This window comes from Pipistrellus hanaki (genome assembly GCF_964339955.1).
Source record: "Pipistrellus hanaki genome assembly, chromosome: X".
Lineage (NCBI taxonomy): Eukaryota > Metazoa > Chordata > Mammalia > Chiroptera > Vespertilionidae > Pipistrellus > Pipistrellus hanaki.
Genome location: NC_140524.1, coordinates 70,687,974 through 70,706,455, shown reverse-complemented (window position 1 = coordinate 70,706,455; position 18,482 = coordinate 70,687,974). Strand labels below are relative to the sequence as shown.

Here is an 18,482-nt window from a genome sequence, read left to right as displayed (position 1 = left end):
TGGGGTTCAGAGCAGTCGGAACTGGGGCCCAGCACAGTCGGAGCTTTTATCTCCTTCCTGCTAGGGAACACCAGCCAGGCACTCAGCCGCCCCTCCTCTCTGGCTCCATACTCTTTGCACCACGTGTCTGTGTACCTTAGGTTTTTACAGCTCCTCCGCTCTTCCTTCTGGTTTTCTCCTTGCTTCTTGTAGTAGAATTTCCAGTCAGTCGACTTTCCTGTAGTTCTGGGTAATGTCCATTTTATATTTGAGTTGTATTTTATTGAAATTATTGTGTGCGGCCGCGGCTAGGTGTTTACCTGTGCAGCCATCTTGGATTCTCCTCCTTGCATTGTTCTTTTTAAATTCCCCCCCCCCCATTTTTAACTGAGGTATTATATGTATATATATCTTCCCATTGCCCCCCCCTCTCCACCCCACTCCCATACATACCCTCACACCCCAGTGTTTTGCGTAAATTGGTTATGCTTATTTGCATGCATACAAGTCCTTTGGTTGATCTGTTATCTCCCCCACTTCTCCCTAACTTTCCCACTGTAATTTGACAGTCTGTTTGATGGTTTACTGCCTCTGTATCTATCTTTTTGTTCATCAATTTATAATGTTCTTTATTATCAACAAATGAGTAAGATCATGTGGAATTTTTTTTTTTTTCATTGATGGGCTTATTTCGCTTAGCATAATGTTCTCCAGTTCCATCCAGGTTGCTGCAAATGGTAAGAATTCTTCTTTTTTATGGCAACATAGTATTCCTTTGTGTAGATGTACCATAAATTTCTGATCTAATAGTCTGCTGATGGGCACCTAGGCTATTTAAAAATCTTAGCTATTGTAAATTGTGCCACTATGAACATAGGGGTGCATATATCCTTTTTGATTGGTGTTCCTAGTTTCTTAGGATATATTCTTAGGAGTGGGATTACTGGGTCAAATGGGAGTTCCATTTTTAGTTTTTTGAAGAAACTCCATACTTTTCTCCACAGTGGCTGCACCAGTCTGCATTCTCACCAGCAGTGCACGAGGGTTCCTTTTTCTCTGCACCCTCTTCAGCACTTGTCCTTTGTTGATTTGTTGATGATAGTCATTCTGACAGGTGTGAGAAGTTACCACATTGCCGTTTTGATTTGCATCTCTCAGATAATTAATGACTTTGAGCATGTTTTCATGTGTCTCTTGGCCTTCCTCTGTCTTCTTTTGAAAAGATTCTATTTAGGTCCATTGCCCATTTTTTTTTATTGGATCATTTATCTTCCTTTTATTAAGTTGTACAAACTGCCTGTAGATGTTAGAGATTAAACCTTTATCAGTGATAACATTTGCAAATATGTTCTCCCATAAAGTGGGCTTTCTTGTTGTTTTGTTTATGGTTTCTTTTGCTGTACAAAAGCTTTGTATTTTTATGTAGTCCCATTTGTTTATTATCTCTTTAGCTTCCATTGCCCTAGGAGCAGTATCATTGAAGAAGTTCTTTTGGCATACGTCTGAGATTTTGCTGCCTGTGGATTCCTCTTGTATTTTTATGGTTTCCCATCTTATGTTTAAGTCCTGTATCCATTTTGAGTTTATTTTTGTGTATGGTGTAAGTTGGTGATCTAGTTTCATTTTTTTTCCCCCCATGTATCTGCCCAATTGTTTCAACACCATTTATTGAACAGACTGTCTTGGTTCCATTGTATGTTCATGCCTCCTTTGTCAAATATTAATTGAGCATAGTGGTTTGAGTCAATATTTGGATTCTCTATTCTATTTCATTATATGTCTGTCTGTTCTTGTGCCAGTACCAGGCTGTTTTGAAAACAGTGGCTTTGTAATACAGCTTGAAATCTTGTACTGAGATCCCTCCTTCTTTATTCCTCTTTCTCAGAATTGCTGTGACTATTTGGGATCTTTTTTAAAATTCTAGATGAATTTTTGGAGAGTTCTTTCTAGATCTGTGAAATATGCCATTGGTATTTTAATGGGGAGTGCACTGAATGGATAGATTGCTTTGGGTAGTATGGACATTTTAATGATGTTGATTCTACCAATCCATGAACACCGTATGGTCTTCTTCTATTTGTGTCTTCCTCTATCTTTTTTTTCAGTGTCCTGTAGTTTTCAGAGTACAGGTTTTTTACCTCCTTAGTTAAGTTTATTCCTAGGTATCTTAATTATTTTGGCGCGATGGTAAATGGGATTGTTTTCTTGGTCTCTCTGTAAATTCACTGTGGGTGTATAAAAATGGCATGGGTTTCTTGGTGTTAATTTTGAATCCTGCTACATTGCCAAATTCATTTATTAAGTCTAATAATTTTTTGATGGAGTCTTTAGGATTTTTTAATGTACAGTATCATGTCATCTGCAAATAAGGACAGTTTTACTTCTTTTCCAATTTGGATGCCTTTGACTTCTTGTTGTCTAATCGCAATAACTAGTACTTCCAGTACTATTTTGAACAGGAGTGGTGAGAGTGGGCATCCCTGTCTTGTACCTATTCTTAGGAGAAATGGTCTGAGTTTTTGCCTATTAAGTATGATATTTCTTGTGGGTTTATCATATATAGCTTTTATTATGTTGAGATATGATCCTTCTATTCCCACCTTGTTGAGAATTTTTATCAAGAAAGGGTATTGGATTTTGTCAAATGCTTTTTCTACATCAATTGATATGACTGTGTGATTTTTATCTCTCAATTTGTTTATGTGATGTATCACATTTATTGACTTGCAGATATTGTACCATCCTTGCATCCCAGGGATAAATCCTAATTGATGATGACGTATGATCTTTCTGATGTACTGCCTGATCTAATTTGCTAGAATTTTGTTGAGAATTTTGGCATCTATGTTAATGAGGGTTATTACCCTGTAATTCTCTTTCATTGAGTTGTCTTTATCTGGTTTTGGTATTAGTGTGATGCTGGCTTCATAGAAGGAGTTTGGAAGTGTTCCTTCCTCTTTAATTTTTTTAATAGTCTGAGGAGGATAGGTTTTAGTTCTTCCATGAATGTTTGGTAAAAGTCTCCTTTAAGCTGCCTGGCCCCGGCTTTTGTTTGCAGAAAGCTTTTTGATGACTGTTTCAATTTCTTCTATAGTTACTGGCCTATTGAGATTTTTAGAATCTTCCTGATTGAGTTCTGGAAAGTTGTATTTTTGTAGGAATATGTCTATTTCCTCCAGGTTGTTTGGTTTGTTGGAATAGAGTTGTTCACAATATTTTAAAATAATTCTTTGTATATCTATGGGGTCTGTTGTTATTTCTCCTCTTTCATTTCTGATTTTGCTTATTTGGGTTCTCTCTCTTTGCTTCTTGGTGAGTCTGGCTAGAGGTTCATCAATCTTGTTTATTCTTTCAAAGAACCAGCTCTCAGGTTTTGTTGATATTTTGTATTGTTTCTTTGGTCTCTATGTCATTTATCTCTACTCTTTACTTTATTTCCTTCCTTCTGCTTAAACTGGGTCTTTCTTGTTGCTCTCTTTCTAACTCTTTGAGTTGTAAGGTTAGATAATTTATTACCATTGTTTCTTCTTTTTTTGCATTAGGCTTGCAGAACTATGAGCTTCCCTCTCAAGACTGCTTTTGCTGTGTCCTATAGATTGTGGATTGTTGTTGTTTCATTGTAATTTGTTGCCAGGATGTTTTTTATTTCTTCCTTGATCTCTCTGGTTACCCAGTCATTGTTTAATAGCATGCTGTTTAGTCTCAATATGTTTGATTTCTTTGGATTGTTTTTATTGTAGTTGATTTCCAGTTTTATGCCATTGTGATCTGAGAATGATTTCTATCTTCTGGAATTTGTGGAAACTTTGCCTGTGTCTTAATATGTTATCTATCCTTGAAAATTTTCCATGTGCACTGGAGAAGAATGTATATTCTGTATCTTTGGGGTGGAATGTTTTAAAGATGTCAATTAAGTCTATCTGATCTATTGTGTCATTTAGAATTGTTGCTTTTTTGCTGATTTTTTTGTTTGGTTGATTTATCCAGTGGTATCAGTGGAGTACTAACGTCCCCTACTATGATTGTATTGCTATCAGTCTCTCCCTAGATATCTTCCAGAAGTTGTTTTATGTATTTGTGTACTCCTGTATTGGGTGCATATATGTTTACCAGAGTTATATCTTCTTGTTGAATTGCTCCCTTTAGTATATGTAGTGGCCTTCCTTATCTCTTGTTATAGCCTTTACTTTGAAGTCTATTTTATCACATATAAGTATCGCAACCCCAGATTTTTTCTCATTTCCATTTGCCTGAAAAATGTTTTTCCATCCCTTCACTCTCAGTCTGTGTGAATCCTTTGTTCTGAGGTGGGTATTTTGTAGACAGAAAATATATGGGCTATGTTTTCTTATCCATTGTGCTAACCTGTTTCTTTTATTGTTGCATTTAGTCCATTTACATTTAATGTTATTATTGACAAGTACATGTTTATTCTCATATTTTTTTCTTAATGTTTGTGTTTCTTCTTGCCTTTCTCTTTTGTCCTTTTACACCAGTCCCTTCAGCATTTCTTGCATTGCTGGCTTTGTAGTGATAAACTCTCTTAGTCTTTTTTTGTCTGTGAAGCTCCTGATTCCACCTTCAATTTTGAATGATAGCCTTGCTTGGGATAGTATTCTTGGGTTCAGTTCCTTGCTTTGCATCACTTTGTGAATTTCATTCCATTCCCTTCTGGCCTGATGTGTTTCTGTTGAGAAATCCATTGATATTCTAATTGGAGAACCCTTATAGGTTACTTTCTGTGTCTCTGTCTTGCAACCTTTAATATTCTTACTTTGTCGTTGGTGTTTGCCAATTTAATTTTGATGTGTCTTGGTGATGAATCTTTTAGGATTCATCCTGTTTGGGACTCTATGTGCTTCTTGGACTTGCATGTTTTTTTTTCGTGCTAGTATCAGGGAAGTTTTCTGTCATTTATTCAAACAGGTTTCTATTCCTTGCTTCTCTTTCTCTCCTTCTGGGACCCTTATTATGCGAATATTGTTTCATTTTGTGTTGTCCCAAAGCTCCCTTAGGCTCTCCTCTTGCTTTTTAAGTCTTCTTTCCAGTTGCTGCTGTATATGTGTGTGTTTTTTCTACATTGTCTTCTAATTTGCTCATGCAGTCTTCAGCCTCTTCTAGTTTACTGTTTAAAGCCTTACATTGTGTTCTTAAAAAAAATTTTTTTTTATTGATTTTTTGCAGAGAAGAAGGGAGAGTTAGAGAAATAGAGAGTTAGAAACATTGATGGGAGAGAAACATTGAACAGCTGCCTCCTGCATACCCCTCACCAGGGATGTTCCTGCAACCAAGGTACATGCCCCTGACTGGAATCGAACCTGGGACCTTTCAGTCCGCAGACTGACGCTCTATCCACTGAGCCAAAACATTTTCCGCACATTGTGTTCTTTATTGCAGCTATGTCATCCTTCATCTCCTCTTGGTTCTTTTTCATGTTGGCAACATTCTCATTCAGCTCCTTATAATTCTCACTGAGTTGAATTTAATTGTCATCCAGCCATTTAAACATCCTTAATACCATTAATCTGAATTCTTTCTCTGTTAAGCTCGTAGCCTCAATTTCACTTAACTTCCTTTCTGGTGATTCCTCTTTTTCTTTCCTTTGGGGATTGCTTTTTGTCTTTCTATAATTTTTAAAAAATATACATATAGTGATTATATTTATTCTTTCAGCATTTATTGAATGCAAGATTGAGAGAAAATGGGTTAACCATAACAAAAAATTTAAGGGAAGCAGATGCTCAATTTTATTTTCCCTTAATCCATCTGGGAGTTGGAAACACAGAGAAAGATATAGTCTTGACAGAAAGGGCAATTGATTCAAAATGAAACTCAAATACCCTGCAGGTGACAGAGAGCATATTCTTTTTCTTTCAGGTTTAGGGATTGATTGTAGAAAGCTGGGTGTATGCTGCAGTGAGATTGTTATTGGTCTGTTCTTGGGGCACAGTGTGTCTTTTCTTTTCTTTTTTATGTAGGTGATTATTTTTTATTATTTTTTTATTATTGATTATTGTATCACATAATTGTCCTCATCCCCCCATTACCATCCCAAACCCATCCCTACATTGCCCCTTCTTCCCTCCCCCTGTTGTCCATGGCCACTGGCTAGGCCCATATGCATGCACACAAGTCCTTAATGTTTTAATTGTAGATCCAATTGCTTTGCTAGCCAGGTTCTTTTGGGGATGGTGCTTCTGGTGTAATCTCTCAGTTCTCCTGGGCTTGGTAATCTAGTGTTGCTTTCTATTTAGCTATTTGGGTTCTCTTGATGTAGGCCTATGAGCTTAAGAGGCAGTACTACAGTGTTTAGAATTTAGCAGCTGTGGAGGGGAGTGTCCTAATTTTTGCTGCCTTGCACTGTTAGTTGAAATCATGCATGCCCTGTGTGGACTCACAGTGGCTCCCAGGAACCATCTGTTGGGGTGATGGGGCTCAGGGGGCTTGCACTGTGGAAAGGTGTTACTATGGTGTCCAGAGTTCTGTAGTTGTGGGGTGGGAAGACCCAGTTTTTTCTGCTGTACCTGTGGTAGAAAGATGCTCACTCCTATTGGTGGCTCACAGAAGCACCCACGGTATGTTTGCCTGTGAGTCACACTGAAGCTCTCTGAAGGGCCCTGGCAGTGTAGCCACATAATTGAAGAATCTGTGGGCAGGTCTCCAGGATGAGTGAATTCAGAATTTCCACTGCAAGGTGGGAGTGTGCCCCTGTTTGTTCAAGATCACACCCAGGGAGAGCTCACAGTGGCTCCCTCTAGCGCCCTGTGGGTAGATGGGCTCAGGGTGCCTGCCTGTTGGAAATTTGCATCTGTGGAGGTGCGTTTGCTGGTGCAGAGCTCTGATGTACTCTGAGGGGTCCTGGCACTGAGGGTGAGCACCTGGAGTGAATGTGGGCAGTTATTCATGAAGCGGGAATTCAGAATTTCTACTGCTGGTCAGCACGTTCTTGTCTGTACAGAATCACACCCAACAGGGGCTCAAAGCAGTTTCCCAGAGGACTCTGTAGATATATGGGCTCAGGGTGCCTTCCCTTGTCTGTGGTGGTGAGTTTGCCTGCTCACTTTTAGGGTCCCTGACACACTTTTAGGGTCCCTGGCTCTGACACACTTTTAGGGTCCCTGGCTCTGAAGTTGAACAGCTGGTGTGTCCATGTGCAGTTATTCAGGAAGAGGGAGTTCAGAATTTCTATTGCAGGGCCATGCACCCTTGTCTGTACAAAAATCACACCCATGGAGGCTCCCAGTGGCTCCCAGGCACTGTCTATGGAGTGGAGTGCCCTCTATGCTTGCATGTGCTGGAAACACATGAAAGTTTTGCCCGGAGTTTTGCCACCGGGGAGGGGGAGATTGCACTTACTGCTGCTGAATGGTGCACCTTTGGAAGTGGAGGTTCCAGCGTTCGTGGGTCTGCGGGTGGGGCAGCAGGATTTTGGCTGGAGTGGCTGCTGGGTCACAGGGCAGTTCCAAGGCCTGCCTGGTTGGTGGTGTTGATGAGTTCCTAAAAAAGGCTGTTTCCCATTCAAGATGGAGTGGGCTTCGTGCTGAAGTCCTCCAGTCCAGGGAGTGCCTGCAGCGGTGGTAGTCTCTCCTTGTATAAGAGAGCCTGGTCTGAGAGCCCCTGCTACTCCTCTGGGGCTTTAACTGTACCTTACTCACTCACACACACACCACACACATCCACACATTCTCCTTTCATACCCTCACTTTCTTCCTCTCCCTCACCTCTGTCCTGCCAGCCGCTATCTTCCTTCTCCAATGTCACTATTTCTTCAAATAGGTTTTCTATTTCTTGTTCAGCTTCCTCTCCTTTTGGCACCCCTATTATGCAAATGTTTCATTTCATATTGTCTGAAAGGTCCATTAGTCTCTCCTCCAGCTTTTTAATTTTTTCCCCACTTGATGCTCTGCTTGGGTGTTTATTTCTACCTTGACTTCTCACTCACTGATTTAGTGTTTTGCTTCTAGTCTACTGTTGAAACCTTCCATTGTGTTCTTTGTTGTAGCTATGTCACTCTTCATTTCATCTTGTTTCTTACTCATGTTGGTGTATTTCTCATTCAGTCCCTCAAAATTCTCATTGAGTTGCATGTATTTCTCATCCAGATATTTGAGATTCCTCATAACCAGTACTCTGAATTCTTTCTCTGACAAAATACTTGCCTCTGTTTCATTTAGTTTCTTTATCCATGATTCCTCCTTTTCTTTCATTTGGGGGTTGTTTCTTTATCTCCCAATTTTTGCTGTTCCTTTGTATTTGTTTCTTTGTATTAGATTAAACTATTATGCCACCCAGATTTTGTGGGTTGATCTTATGGAGTAGATACGTTGTGGGACCCAGTGAAGTATTCTTTCAAGTCTCATGGGCTGGATGTTCTAAGAAGTCACCCTACTTGAGATATTTGCATTCTCCTGATGTAGTTGGGTTTTAAATGTTATTGTCCTGTTCATCAATGGAGTCTTCTCTCAGGGTGTCTTATTATGTCACTCACTCCTTACCATGTTGTGCCATTGTTGAGGTGCTGACTGAACAGCACAAAATAAAACAAGACAAGATACAGCACAGAAGGAACAGAACACAAATGTACACAAGAACCCTGTAACTCCAACAAAAGTTACCACCATTGAATAGGGAACTAGGAAAGAGAAAAGAGAGCAAGAATGATAGGCAAAAAAGAAAGATTTTTGGGATTAAACACAACAAAACAAATAAACCAAAAGCACAAACAAAAAAACACCCTGAGAAAGCAGGAGGGGGACAGAATCTGTAGATGCAGAGCTTAAAATAAAGAAAATGGCATTAAACAATTAAAGGAATAGGAGAAGGCCCACAGTTTATAATTAAAGAGGGGAAAAAAAGAAATAAGTAGTCAAGAAAGAAAAAAATTGAAAAGGAGATTAAAGGAGAGAGGAGATAGGCCTAAATTTAGGAAGTGAACCAAGTTTAGAAATTAGGAAAAAAAGAAAAGATAAAGAGAAGAGAGAGAAAGGTTTGAAAAACTAAGTAGTGAAAAAAAAAAAAGAAAAAGAAAAGAGAAAGGAAAATTGTGTAGAAGCAGGGAAGAAGAAATTATATATATATATATGTATGTATTCACACACACACAAAACAGAGGCTAGAATAACTAATCAGATAGATAATGAATATCAGTTTTTAAAAAAGGGGAAAAAGTAAGGAAAGAGAAAAACTAAAAAGGAAAAAGGAGCAGAAAATGGGAAAGAAAAAGAGAAGAGAGGAAGAAAAAGGTTACAAATAAATAAATAAATAAAATAAAATTCAAAAATAAAAAAATGAAGTTTCTTTAGATTCAGCTGAGTTTTAATGCCCCATGAGAGCTGGTTTAGGACCCCCACTCTTCTGTCTGCAAATCTGGGCTTTCTTTTTGTCCATCTGTTTACTTTATTCATTACCTCTTATTGTATTAACCATAGTTATTTTGAATGTCCAACCTGATAATTTCAACATCTCTGCCATGTCTAGTCCTGATGCTTTCTCTGTCTATTAAAGTTGTTTTTTTTATTTTGGTATGTCCATCAGTTTTTCTTCTTAGGTGGACATTTTCCACTGATTAAAAGGAACTGTGTAAATAGGCCTTTAGTAATACAGTGTTTAGTTTGGGGAGAATTGAAGAGTTCTGTAGTCCTATGAATATTTCTGTCATTTGATGAGCCTATGCCTCTGACCTGTGAACTTCAAAAGTGTTTCTCAGTTTATTACTCCTCTTTCTGGTGGTACATAATAGCTAGAGTGGGGTAGAGGTGAGTATTTCTTTTTCCCAGCTCAGTTAAGCTCTGGTTAACTAGTTTCCCATCAGGCAAGACCTTGTTAAGATGAACAGAGTGTTGCCGAAACCAGTTTGACTCAGTGGATAGAGCGTCGGCCTGCAGACTGAAAGGTCCTAGGTTCGATTCCAGTCAAGGTCATGTTCCTTGGTTGCGGGCACGTCCCCAGTGGGTGGTATGCAGGAGGCAGCTGATCGATGTTTCTCTCTCATCGATGTTTCTAACTCTCTATCCCTCTCTCTTCCTCTCTGTAATAAATCAATAATATATATATGTGTGTGTATATATATATATATTTATTTAAATATAATTTATTGATTTTTTACAGAGAGGAAGAGAGAGGGATAGAGAGTTAGAAACATCGATGAGAGAGAATCATCGATCAGCTGTCTCCTGCACTACACACCACCCCCTCTCCCCACTGGGGACGTGCCCACAGCCAAGGTACATGCCCTTGACCCGAATCGAACCTGGTACCTTTAAGTCCGCCGGCCAACGCTCTATCCACTGAGCCAAACCGGTTTCGACAAAATATATTAAAAACAAAAGATGAACAGAGTGCTTTGGGGTATTTCAGAATAGTTTCTTTTAGCCTCTTCCTGCCAAAGCCCAAGGGGATATTTTTATGATATTTGCTTTTATAGGCCAATCTAACAATATTGTGGGTCATCCTCTATGACTATATTCCCCTGGTGTTTGTAACTCTCAGACTTTTCTGCACTGAGATTCTAGCAAACTATCAATTTTACAGTTCACAATTTCCTGTTCCAGCACTGCTTTCCTTGGCAGTTTCTGCTTGCGAATCTTTCCTGTGGTAGGTCACAACTCCTTGATTTTCCTGTCCATCTCTCCAACCTTGAGGGCAGTGGTTTACCCTGTGCCTTTCCTTATGGATCTAAGAAGAGTTCTTGATTTTTAGTTTTTTATGCTTTTTTACTTGTTAGAATGGGGTAGTAACTTCTAAGCTCTTTACATATAGAACCTAAACCCAAAGCTGTGATTTGGTTTTTAAGCTTGGCTTCCTTACCATTGTAAATCAACATTAATTTTAGATTGTAACCTATATAATAAAAGCCTAAGCAACCATTATGGCAGAATGACCAGAAAATGACTGATCGCTCTGATGTGCACTGACCACGAGGGGGCAGACGCTAAACACAGGAGCTTCCCCCTGGTAGTCAGTGCTCTCCCATAGTGGGAGCGCCATTCAGCCAGAAGCTGGGCTCAGGGCTGGTGAGTGCAGTGACAGTGGCAGGAGCCTCTCATACCTCCATGGCAGCACCAAGGAATAGCGAGCAGGCATGCAGTAAGGAGCAAGGGGTCTCAGACTATGAGAGGGTGCAGATCAGGCTGAAGGACTCTCAACCCCCATGCACGAATTTCATGTACCAGGCCTCTAGTAGAGAACAAAAGGCATTTATTTAAGTAAAAAAGGATTGGCAGCCTGGGAAACATATTCAGGTAGCAATTTAAATTGTGTGCCATTGAGACAAAGGGAGACCATCTTTTATAGCAAAAGTTCCTGCCCAGCAGAAAGAAAGAAACTTTGTGCCCTACCTGGTTTGGCTCAGTGGATAGAGCATCGGCCTGTGGACTGAAGAGTCCCAGGTTCAATTCTGGTCAAGGGCACATGCCTGGGTTGTGGGCTCGATCCCCAGTGAGGTCATGCATGAGACAGTCAATCAGTGTCTGTCTCTCATCATTGATGTTTCTATCCCTCTTCCTTCCTCTCTGAAATCAATAAAAATATATTTTTTAAAAAAGTAAAAAGAAAGAAACTTTGTGTTGGCAATGGTTGCACCATTCAGTGTGCAGATGATTTTTTTGGTGAATTTTGTACTTGTGAAACCTGTATTGGTTTTGTGAACCAATGTCACCCTAATATATTCAATTTAAAAATTTCCCATCCAGATTCTCAATTCAGCCTGTTTTATGTAAATGAGTTACCAAAATTGTGCAGTTTTGATTAGACAGGGGAGGTCTCAGTCCTTCGGTGGAAAGATGAAACCATGGCTTCCCTGCAGTGATTGACTCAGATGGTGTAAACAAACAGGCATAGTGTGGGAGGCCGAGTTCAGTCTGAGGTTCTTTCTGGAATATGGAGTAGCCAAGAAGCTCCTGTAAGCAAATGACCTCTAGGCTCTTATTATTTATAGACTTTGGACCCTTGTTTGACTATGGGGAGTCCATTTCAAGCAGATAAATTCCTTCTTGAGGTTCACATTAAATGAACATTTTTTCTTGGGATTCATTCTCTCAAGTATGAATCCCTGGATCAGAGTACCTTAATTTTCAGTTATTTTTTTTGGAAGAGGTTCTCCTGAAGCCATTTGAGCCATTCAGCCTCATAGGCTCTTTGCTGATGGATCAGTATGCATAGCCTTCTGTATCCTCAGAGATGAATGTGAACCTAGGATTGTTCTTGGCTATATCTTTCCCCTGTGTTAAACTTTTAGCTGTTTTTTTCCCCCCACTTGTTGCCACTATTATTATGGCTACGAGTCCCCTCTTAATTGCTCACTGACAAGATCTCCATTGATTTTGACAATGCCCCTTAGGTAGGAACATCTCCTGCTCTGTTCTAGATAGTCAGTCCCTTCAGGCAGGGATGCTGAGATCTTCCACTTCATTGCCTGCTTGTCCCCTGGGCAGAAACTCTGTGCCACCCTACTGGAGTTAGTGGCAGGAGCTTCGCTTGCTTCTCCTGGAGTGACACCCTTGCTCTATGAGTGGATGCTGAGGAGATGGTTGTCCCTGATCTTACTAGCATGCCCTCCTGGCATGGAAGCGCTGTCCAGTGAACCAGCCTGGGTGAAGGCAACCAGGGGTCTAATATTCTTGATCTGTTGTACCTGGCATAGAGTCTTCCTTACTCTAAGAGTGAGAACTGAGTGGGGGAAAGGAAGACCCATCTCTTTCATTGTACCTGTCCTGAATAGCACTTCCACAGCACAGGCCTGGGGAAGACAAGAGACGCTGGCAGCCCTCTCCTCCCTAGGTGAAACAATAGCCTAGGAGTCTAGGAGCTAGAGCAAGAGGGAATTCCCACCTTCTTGACATTATTCATCTGGAATAGCTTCTGTGAGATGGAGCTGGTGTGGATAGCAGCAGGTGTAGATAGGAGATAAGAGCTCAAATGCTACAGACTATCGTTATTCTGAGATTTGGTTGTGTTTTAAATATTTTCCCATTTGCTATAGATCCTTAGAGCAATTTCAAAAGACTTTAACTGGTCATTTAACAATTTTAACAGGAAAATGGTTGTTTCAGTGGGGAAAGGATTCAAGAACTCCTTATACCACCATTACAAAAGTTCCATCCTCAATTGGTAACTTAAAAAACTGAATTTAGAAGGTTTAATGTACCAAAGGAGACTTACAATGACTAGGCCAGCATTATTGCATCCTTGTTAGGAAGCTAAAAACTCAGTTTGGTAGTTCTGGGTCTTTTTAGAGTTTTAAAAAAGGAATGTTTCAAAGTAATGTCTTCAGTTTAATTTATTTCACCAAAATTTTATTGACATCCTCCCTTGGAATACCAATTTTATGGCGAATGATCTTTGTTTTGCTTTTTAAGTTTAGGTTTTGAAATCCTGAGGCTCATACTAATATATTAGTTGTGGTTATCAGAATGTTCCATAGATAATGTGGTTTGGTAATTAAAGCAGAAAATGGAAAATCAAATTTCTCTTCTCCGCAACCCCTCACTCATTTTTAATACAAATGTAGGAAATATTAGACATCAATTAACTGTTAAAGGTTCTTTCAGCTACAAGATGGAATTAATAGTCCTTCACAAGGGTGTCGTGAAACTTAATATTGCTAAGCTATTACAAGAAACCAGAATAAATCAAGCAATGCTTGGAGAGTTTGGAGTTACACTTTATTCACTGGTGGGCTCAGAGAAAAATGAATTCAAATTCTAAGCAAAGCTACAAGCAGAACTTCCCTTTTTATTAAAGAGCATGCCCTATGTGTGCTTAGTGGTTATCTCGCTGATGGCCTTGAAAACAACACAGTTCTATCCAATTAAAAATACACCTGGCATGGCATTGAGAATATGTGTGTATCTAGTCTCTGGCCTACAAGGTCAGACAGCTAAGTTTATCTTCCTTTTTATTCAAGCAGCCTAAAGCAGGCTGGGAAGCAAAGTTATTATTTTTTTTAGAAGAGGCTGTCTAAAGAAAAGCAGAAAATTCCGAACAGTAGTTTTACAAAATAGGGGTTAGCCTTCTCAAAGCATTTGTTTCTGTGAAAATCCTGTATGTTTGTTTTTTTAAAAAATACATTTATATTTCATAGACTATAAAATGTGCCATTAAGTAAGAGCTAGTATATACATGTAAGCTAGTTTAATGTAGTATATTTATAAGTATAGTCAAATAGAAAAGAGCAAGAATATAATTATAGTGTTGATTTATTTAATATATACTCTAAGAAAATTGTGGCCTTTTGTAGTTAGAAAGTAATGCTTTATACTATTGATTTTCATGTACTGGTTGTCTAATAATCTGTTGTAGAGCAAAATAGATAAGTTGGAATAAAGTAAAATTATACCTTGTCTTATTAGTATTGTATAATCTTGAAAATTTAATCTAAACTGAATATGTATTTTGTTTTCTTTTTAAATGATTAGCCAAGGCTTTGATATTGGGAAGATGGATAAGAATTCTGTTGAGCCAGAAATGCTGGTAAGGATCATGTTAAATATTGGAAAAGTAGGTAGAAGAAATACAGTTTATGTTATTGTTATAAAATTATAAATACAGTTTATGTTATTGTTATAAAATTATAAAAATATCCCCCTATTTGTGAATAGGTTATCTATTGGGCATATCGTTTAATATGTCAGTGCATTAGTTTCTGTAAAATTGATATATTAATACCTGTAGGGTAGATTCTTACACCCATTAGTTAATATGTATAAAGTGCTTAAACAATGTTTAGCTATATGTTTTAGCTTTGATTATTGCATGTTAAAAAATTCTAGATTTAAAAAAAATTCTAGATTTGCCCCTAACCACACATATAGAATGTGCTGGTATGAGAGTTAATTTTAATATTTAGTCAAGCAAAATGTTACATGTAAACAAAACTGATATAAAATGAATTTAATAATTGCCATAGCAAAATAGAATTTATTCATTTTTTTTTTCAGAGAGGAAGGGAGAGGGAGAGATTTAAAACATCAATGAATGATGAGAGAGAATCATTGATCTGCTGCCTCCTGCACACCCTCAATGTGGATAGATCCCACAATATGGGCATGTGCCCTGACCGGGAATTGAACTGTGACCTGGTTCATAGGTTGACACTCAACTACTGAGCCATGCTGGCTGGGAAAAATGGAATTTTTTGAATATCTATTTCTGCTTCTTACCATTATAGTATATCAATCAAAATGTAACTGAATACCTATATATATGGCAATGTGATAGATGTAGAATAAAAGAGAAATATAAAATATTACCTCTACCCTTATGTTTATGTTTAAAGTATAAAATTAATACAAGTGATTACAATGGACTATTACTCAACTTTGAAAAGGAAGGAAATTCTGATTCATGCCACAAGATAGATGAATCTTGAGGACATTATGCTAATTGAAATGAGCTATTCACAAAAAGACAAATACTGTATTATTCTACTTAGATAAAATAACTTAGTCAAATTCATAGAAAGTAGAATGATGTCTACAGGGGTTTGAAGAGAGGGGAACATGGGAGCTATTTTTTAATATGTACAGAGCTTCAATTTTTCATGGTTAAAAGAGTTCTGGATATGTATAGTGGTGATGGTTACACAATAATGTGAATGTACTTACTACTGTAACCGGATAAACAATGGGTCTGTGCTGCCTGTCACTACTTGAGCCAATTAAACAGAGATATGGTTGAATCATATATGATCGCTTATTCCAATACTAGAGGTCTGATGCACAAAATTCGTGCACTGGGGAGGGGGGGTGTCCCTCAGCCCAGCCTGCACCCTCTCCAATCTGGGACCTCTCGAGGGATGTTAAATGGGCCATCCCTCTCACAATTCAGACTGCTGGCTCCCAACTGCTCACCTGCCTGCCTTCCTGATTGCCCCTAACCGCTTTTGCCTGCCAGCCTGATCACCCCCTAACCACTCCCATGCCTACCTGATTGATGCCTAACTGCTCCCCTGCCAGCCTGTTTGCCCCCAACTTCTGTCCTCTGCTGGCCTGGCCACCCCTAACTTCCCTCCCCTACAGAGTTGATCACCTCCAACTGCCTTCCCTTCCAGGCCTGGTCCCTCCCAACTGCCCTCCCCTGCTGACGATCTTGTGTCCACATAGGGGCAGGATCTTTGACCACATGGGGGCAGCCATTTTGTGTGTTGGAGTGATGGTCAATTTGCATATTACTCTTTTATTAGATAGGCTAGAGGCCTGGTGCATGGGTGGCGTCCAGCTGGTTTGCCCTGAAGTGTGTCGCGGATCAGGGTGGGGATTCCCTTGGAGTTCAGGGTGGCCTGGGCGGGGGCCTGCGGTGATTTGCAGGCTGGCCACGCCCCCTGGTGACCCAAGCAGAGGACCTGGTATCTGGAATTTATTTATCTTCTACAGTTGAAACTTTGTAGCCTGGAGCAGAGCCAAGCCTCTTGCTTGCTCCATAGCTGCTGCCATTTTTGTTTGAATTTGTTTACATTCTATAATTGAAACTTTGTATACTTGAGTGGAGGCCTAGGCCAGCCAGAGTGTGTTGAAAGCTTGGCTTCCTCTATTGCCAGGGAAACCCAAGCCTCTCAACTGCCCTCTGTGGCTGCAGCCATCTTGGTTGGAGTTAATTTGCATACTTGTGGGCGTGGCTTGAGTGGAGTGATGGTTAATTTGCATATTACTCTTTTATAAGATAGGATTGCTAACAGTATGGGAGAGCAACAGATCATCCACAAAGATCTGCTCTGCACACTATGATAAGCCAGCTGCTTATATTGGGTAAAAAGGACAAAGATTACATGGGGAAATATTGTAGCTAAAGGGTATGCCAAATGGGCAATTAATAGGTCAGCAGAAGGCTGGGATCTTCAAAGGGCTTAGTGATATGCAAGGGCTGGGGTCTTCAAAGGACTAGTGATAGGCAAAGTCTGCAGTCTTTAAAAAACTGGCACTGGTTTCTGGCTCTGGTTTCTGCAGTACAGTTGTTAATCTTTCCATGATAATAGGCAGCTCCAAATGGGGAGGGTGGGCTGCATTTTCAGGTTAGCTCCCCCAAGTTCTGTGTGTATAACTACCAGCCAGGTCAGAATGTGCCTTCTTTAATCAGAATAAAACAATCACAGTTAACAGAGAATGTTTAATATTTCTTACAATTCTAGCTGGTTCCCCAACATTTTTATTTCTGTCCCTATCAATACTACTGAACCATGCACTTAAAAATGGTTAACAAGGTTAAGGGCCTGTAGTTGTTTGCAGGCCGGCCAAACCTCCATTGGGGTGGGGGTTCCCACTGGGGATGGTGCCAGCCTGGGCAAGGGGCTTGGGCAGTTTGCAGGCCAGCAACGCCCCTATGGGGTGAGGATCCCCCCTGGGGTACCTGGCCAGACTGGGTGAGGGGCTGATGGCTGTTTGCAGGTAGGCCACACCCCCCATCAGGGACCCTCACCCTATGGGGATGTGGCCAGCCTGGGTAAGGGGCTGAGGGCCATTTTCAGGCTGGCCACGCTCCACAACAGAGGTCCTCACCCTGATGGTGGTGTGGCCTGCCTGAGTGAGGGGCTGAGGGCCATTTGCAGGCCCCTCCCTTGGCAGCTGGCCTAGGCAACCCAAGCCTCCCTCAGCGGCCAGCCCAGGCAGGTGGGAAGCTTGGCTTCCTCTGTTGCCAAGGGCTACCCAAGCCTCCTGCCCACTCCAGCTGGTTCCGTGGCTGCCGCCATCTTTGTCCTGCTAATTTGCATATTTCCTCCTGATTGGCTGTGACTGTTGTGGAGTGACTGTCAATTACCATATTTTTCTCTTATTAGTATAGGTGTCTCCCATTTTCTTCCCCCTTTCCCCCCTCCACCCAGCCATCCTTCTTCACATTGTTGTTTGTGTCCATGGACTATGCATATATGCACTTATGTTCTTTGGTTAATTTCTTCCTTCCCCACCTCCCTCCCCTCTTAGATGTATCAGTGTATTCCATTCTTTTGGTATCTGTGTTGTTTAACATACATGTGGTTAGTTTATGAAAATTTATATACTTAAGATTTTGAATTTTTTTTTATATTTTATGCTTCCATTAAAATTAAAACACACACACACACACACACACACACACACACACACCCCTGAGTATTAGTGAAACAATTTGGGAAAACTAAGTGATAAACTGTGTGGTACTGACCTGAAGTTTGTACAAGGGCATGCAGAAAGGGAAATATCAGGGTTGACTGGAGTAGTTGAAGAAGTGTTGTGGTATGAAGTCCTTGAAAGGTAGATGGGGTCCATATAGTTAAAATGGAGGGAGAAGGGAATACCAGGTAAGATGTCTGGAGGATGAAATGAGGGTGGAAGACAGGATTTAATTGAGATTGAAATGTAATGTAATGTAAAGTATGATTATAAAGTAGTTTTCCTTTATTTTGGTTTTAGTATTTTTAAAATTAAAGTATAGAGGGTGAAGTAGTTTTTCTTTCATGCTAACAGTACTTTATTGAGGTTTACTTTACGTAGAATAATTTGTAAAATAATTATACAATTCTTAAGTGTACAGTC

The 18,482-nt window shown here is 39.9% G+C and overlaps 1 protein-coding gene across 1 annotated transcript in view; it reads left to right on the top strand.

Annotated features, from left to right (window-relative positions):
• Positions 1 to 18,482, top strand: part of TEX11 (testis expressed 11) — a gene marked incomplete at its 5' end in the record, with an annotated part of 308,295 nt that overhangs the window by 102,981 nt on the left and 186,832 nt on the right. Inside the window, one exon of the mRNA XM_084869541.1 lies at positions 14,394 to 14,448. Within this exon, the coding sequence (XP_084725667.1) occupies positions 14,394 to 14,448 (55 nt within the window). The remainder of the gene's footprint in view (positions 1 to 14,393; positions 14,449 to 18,482) is intronic.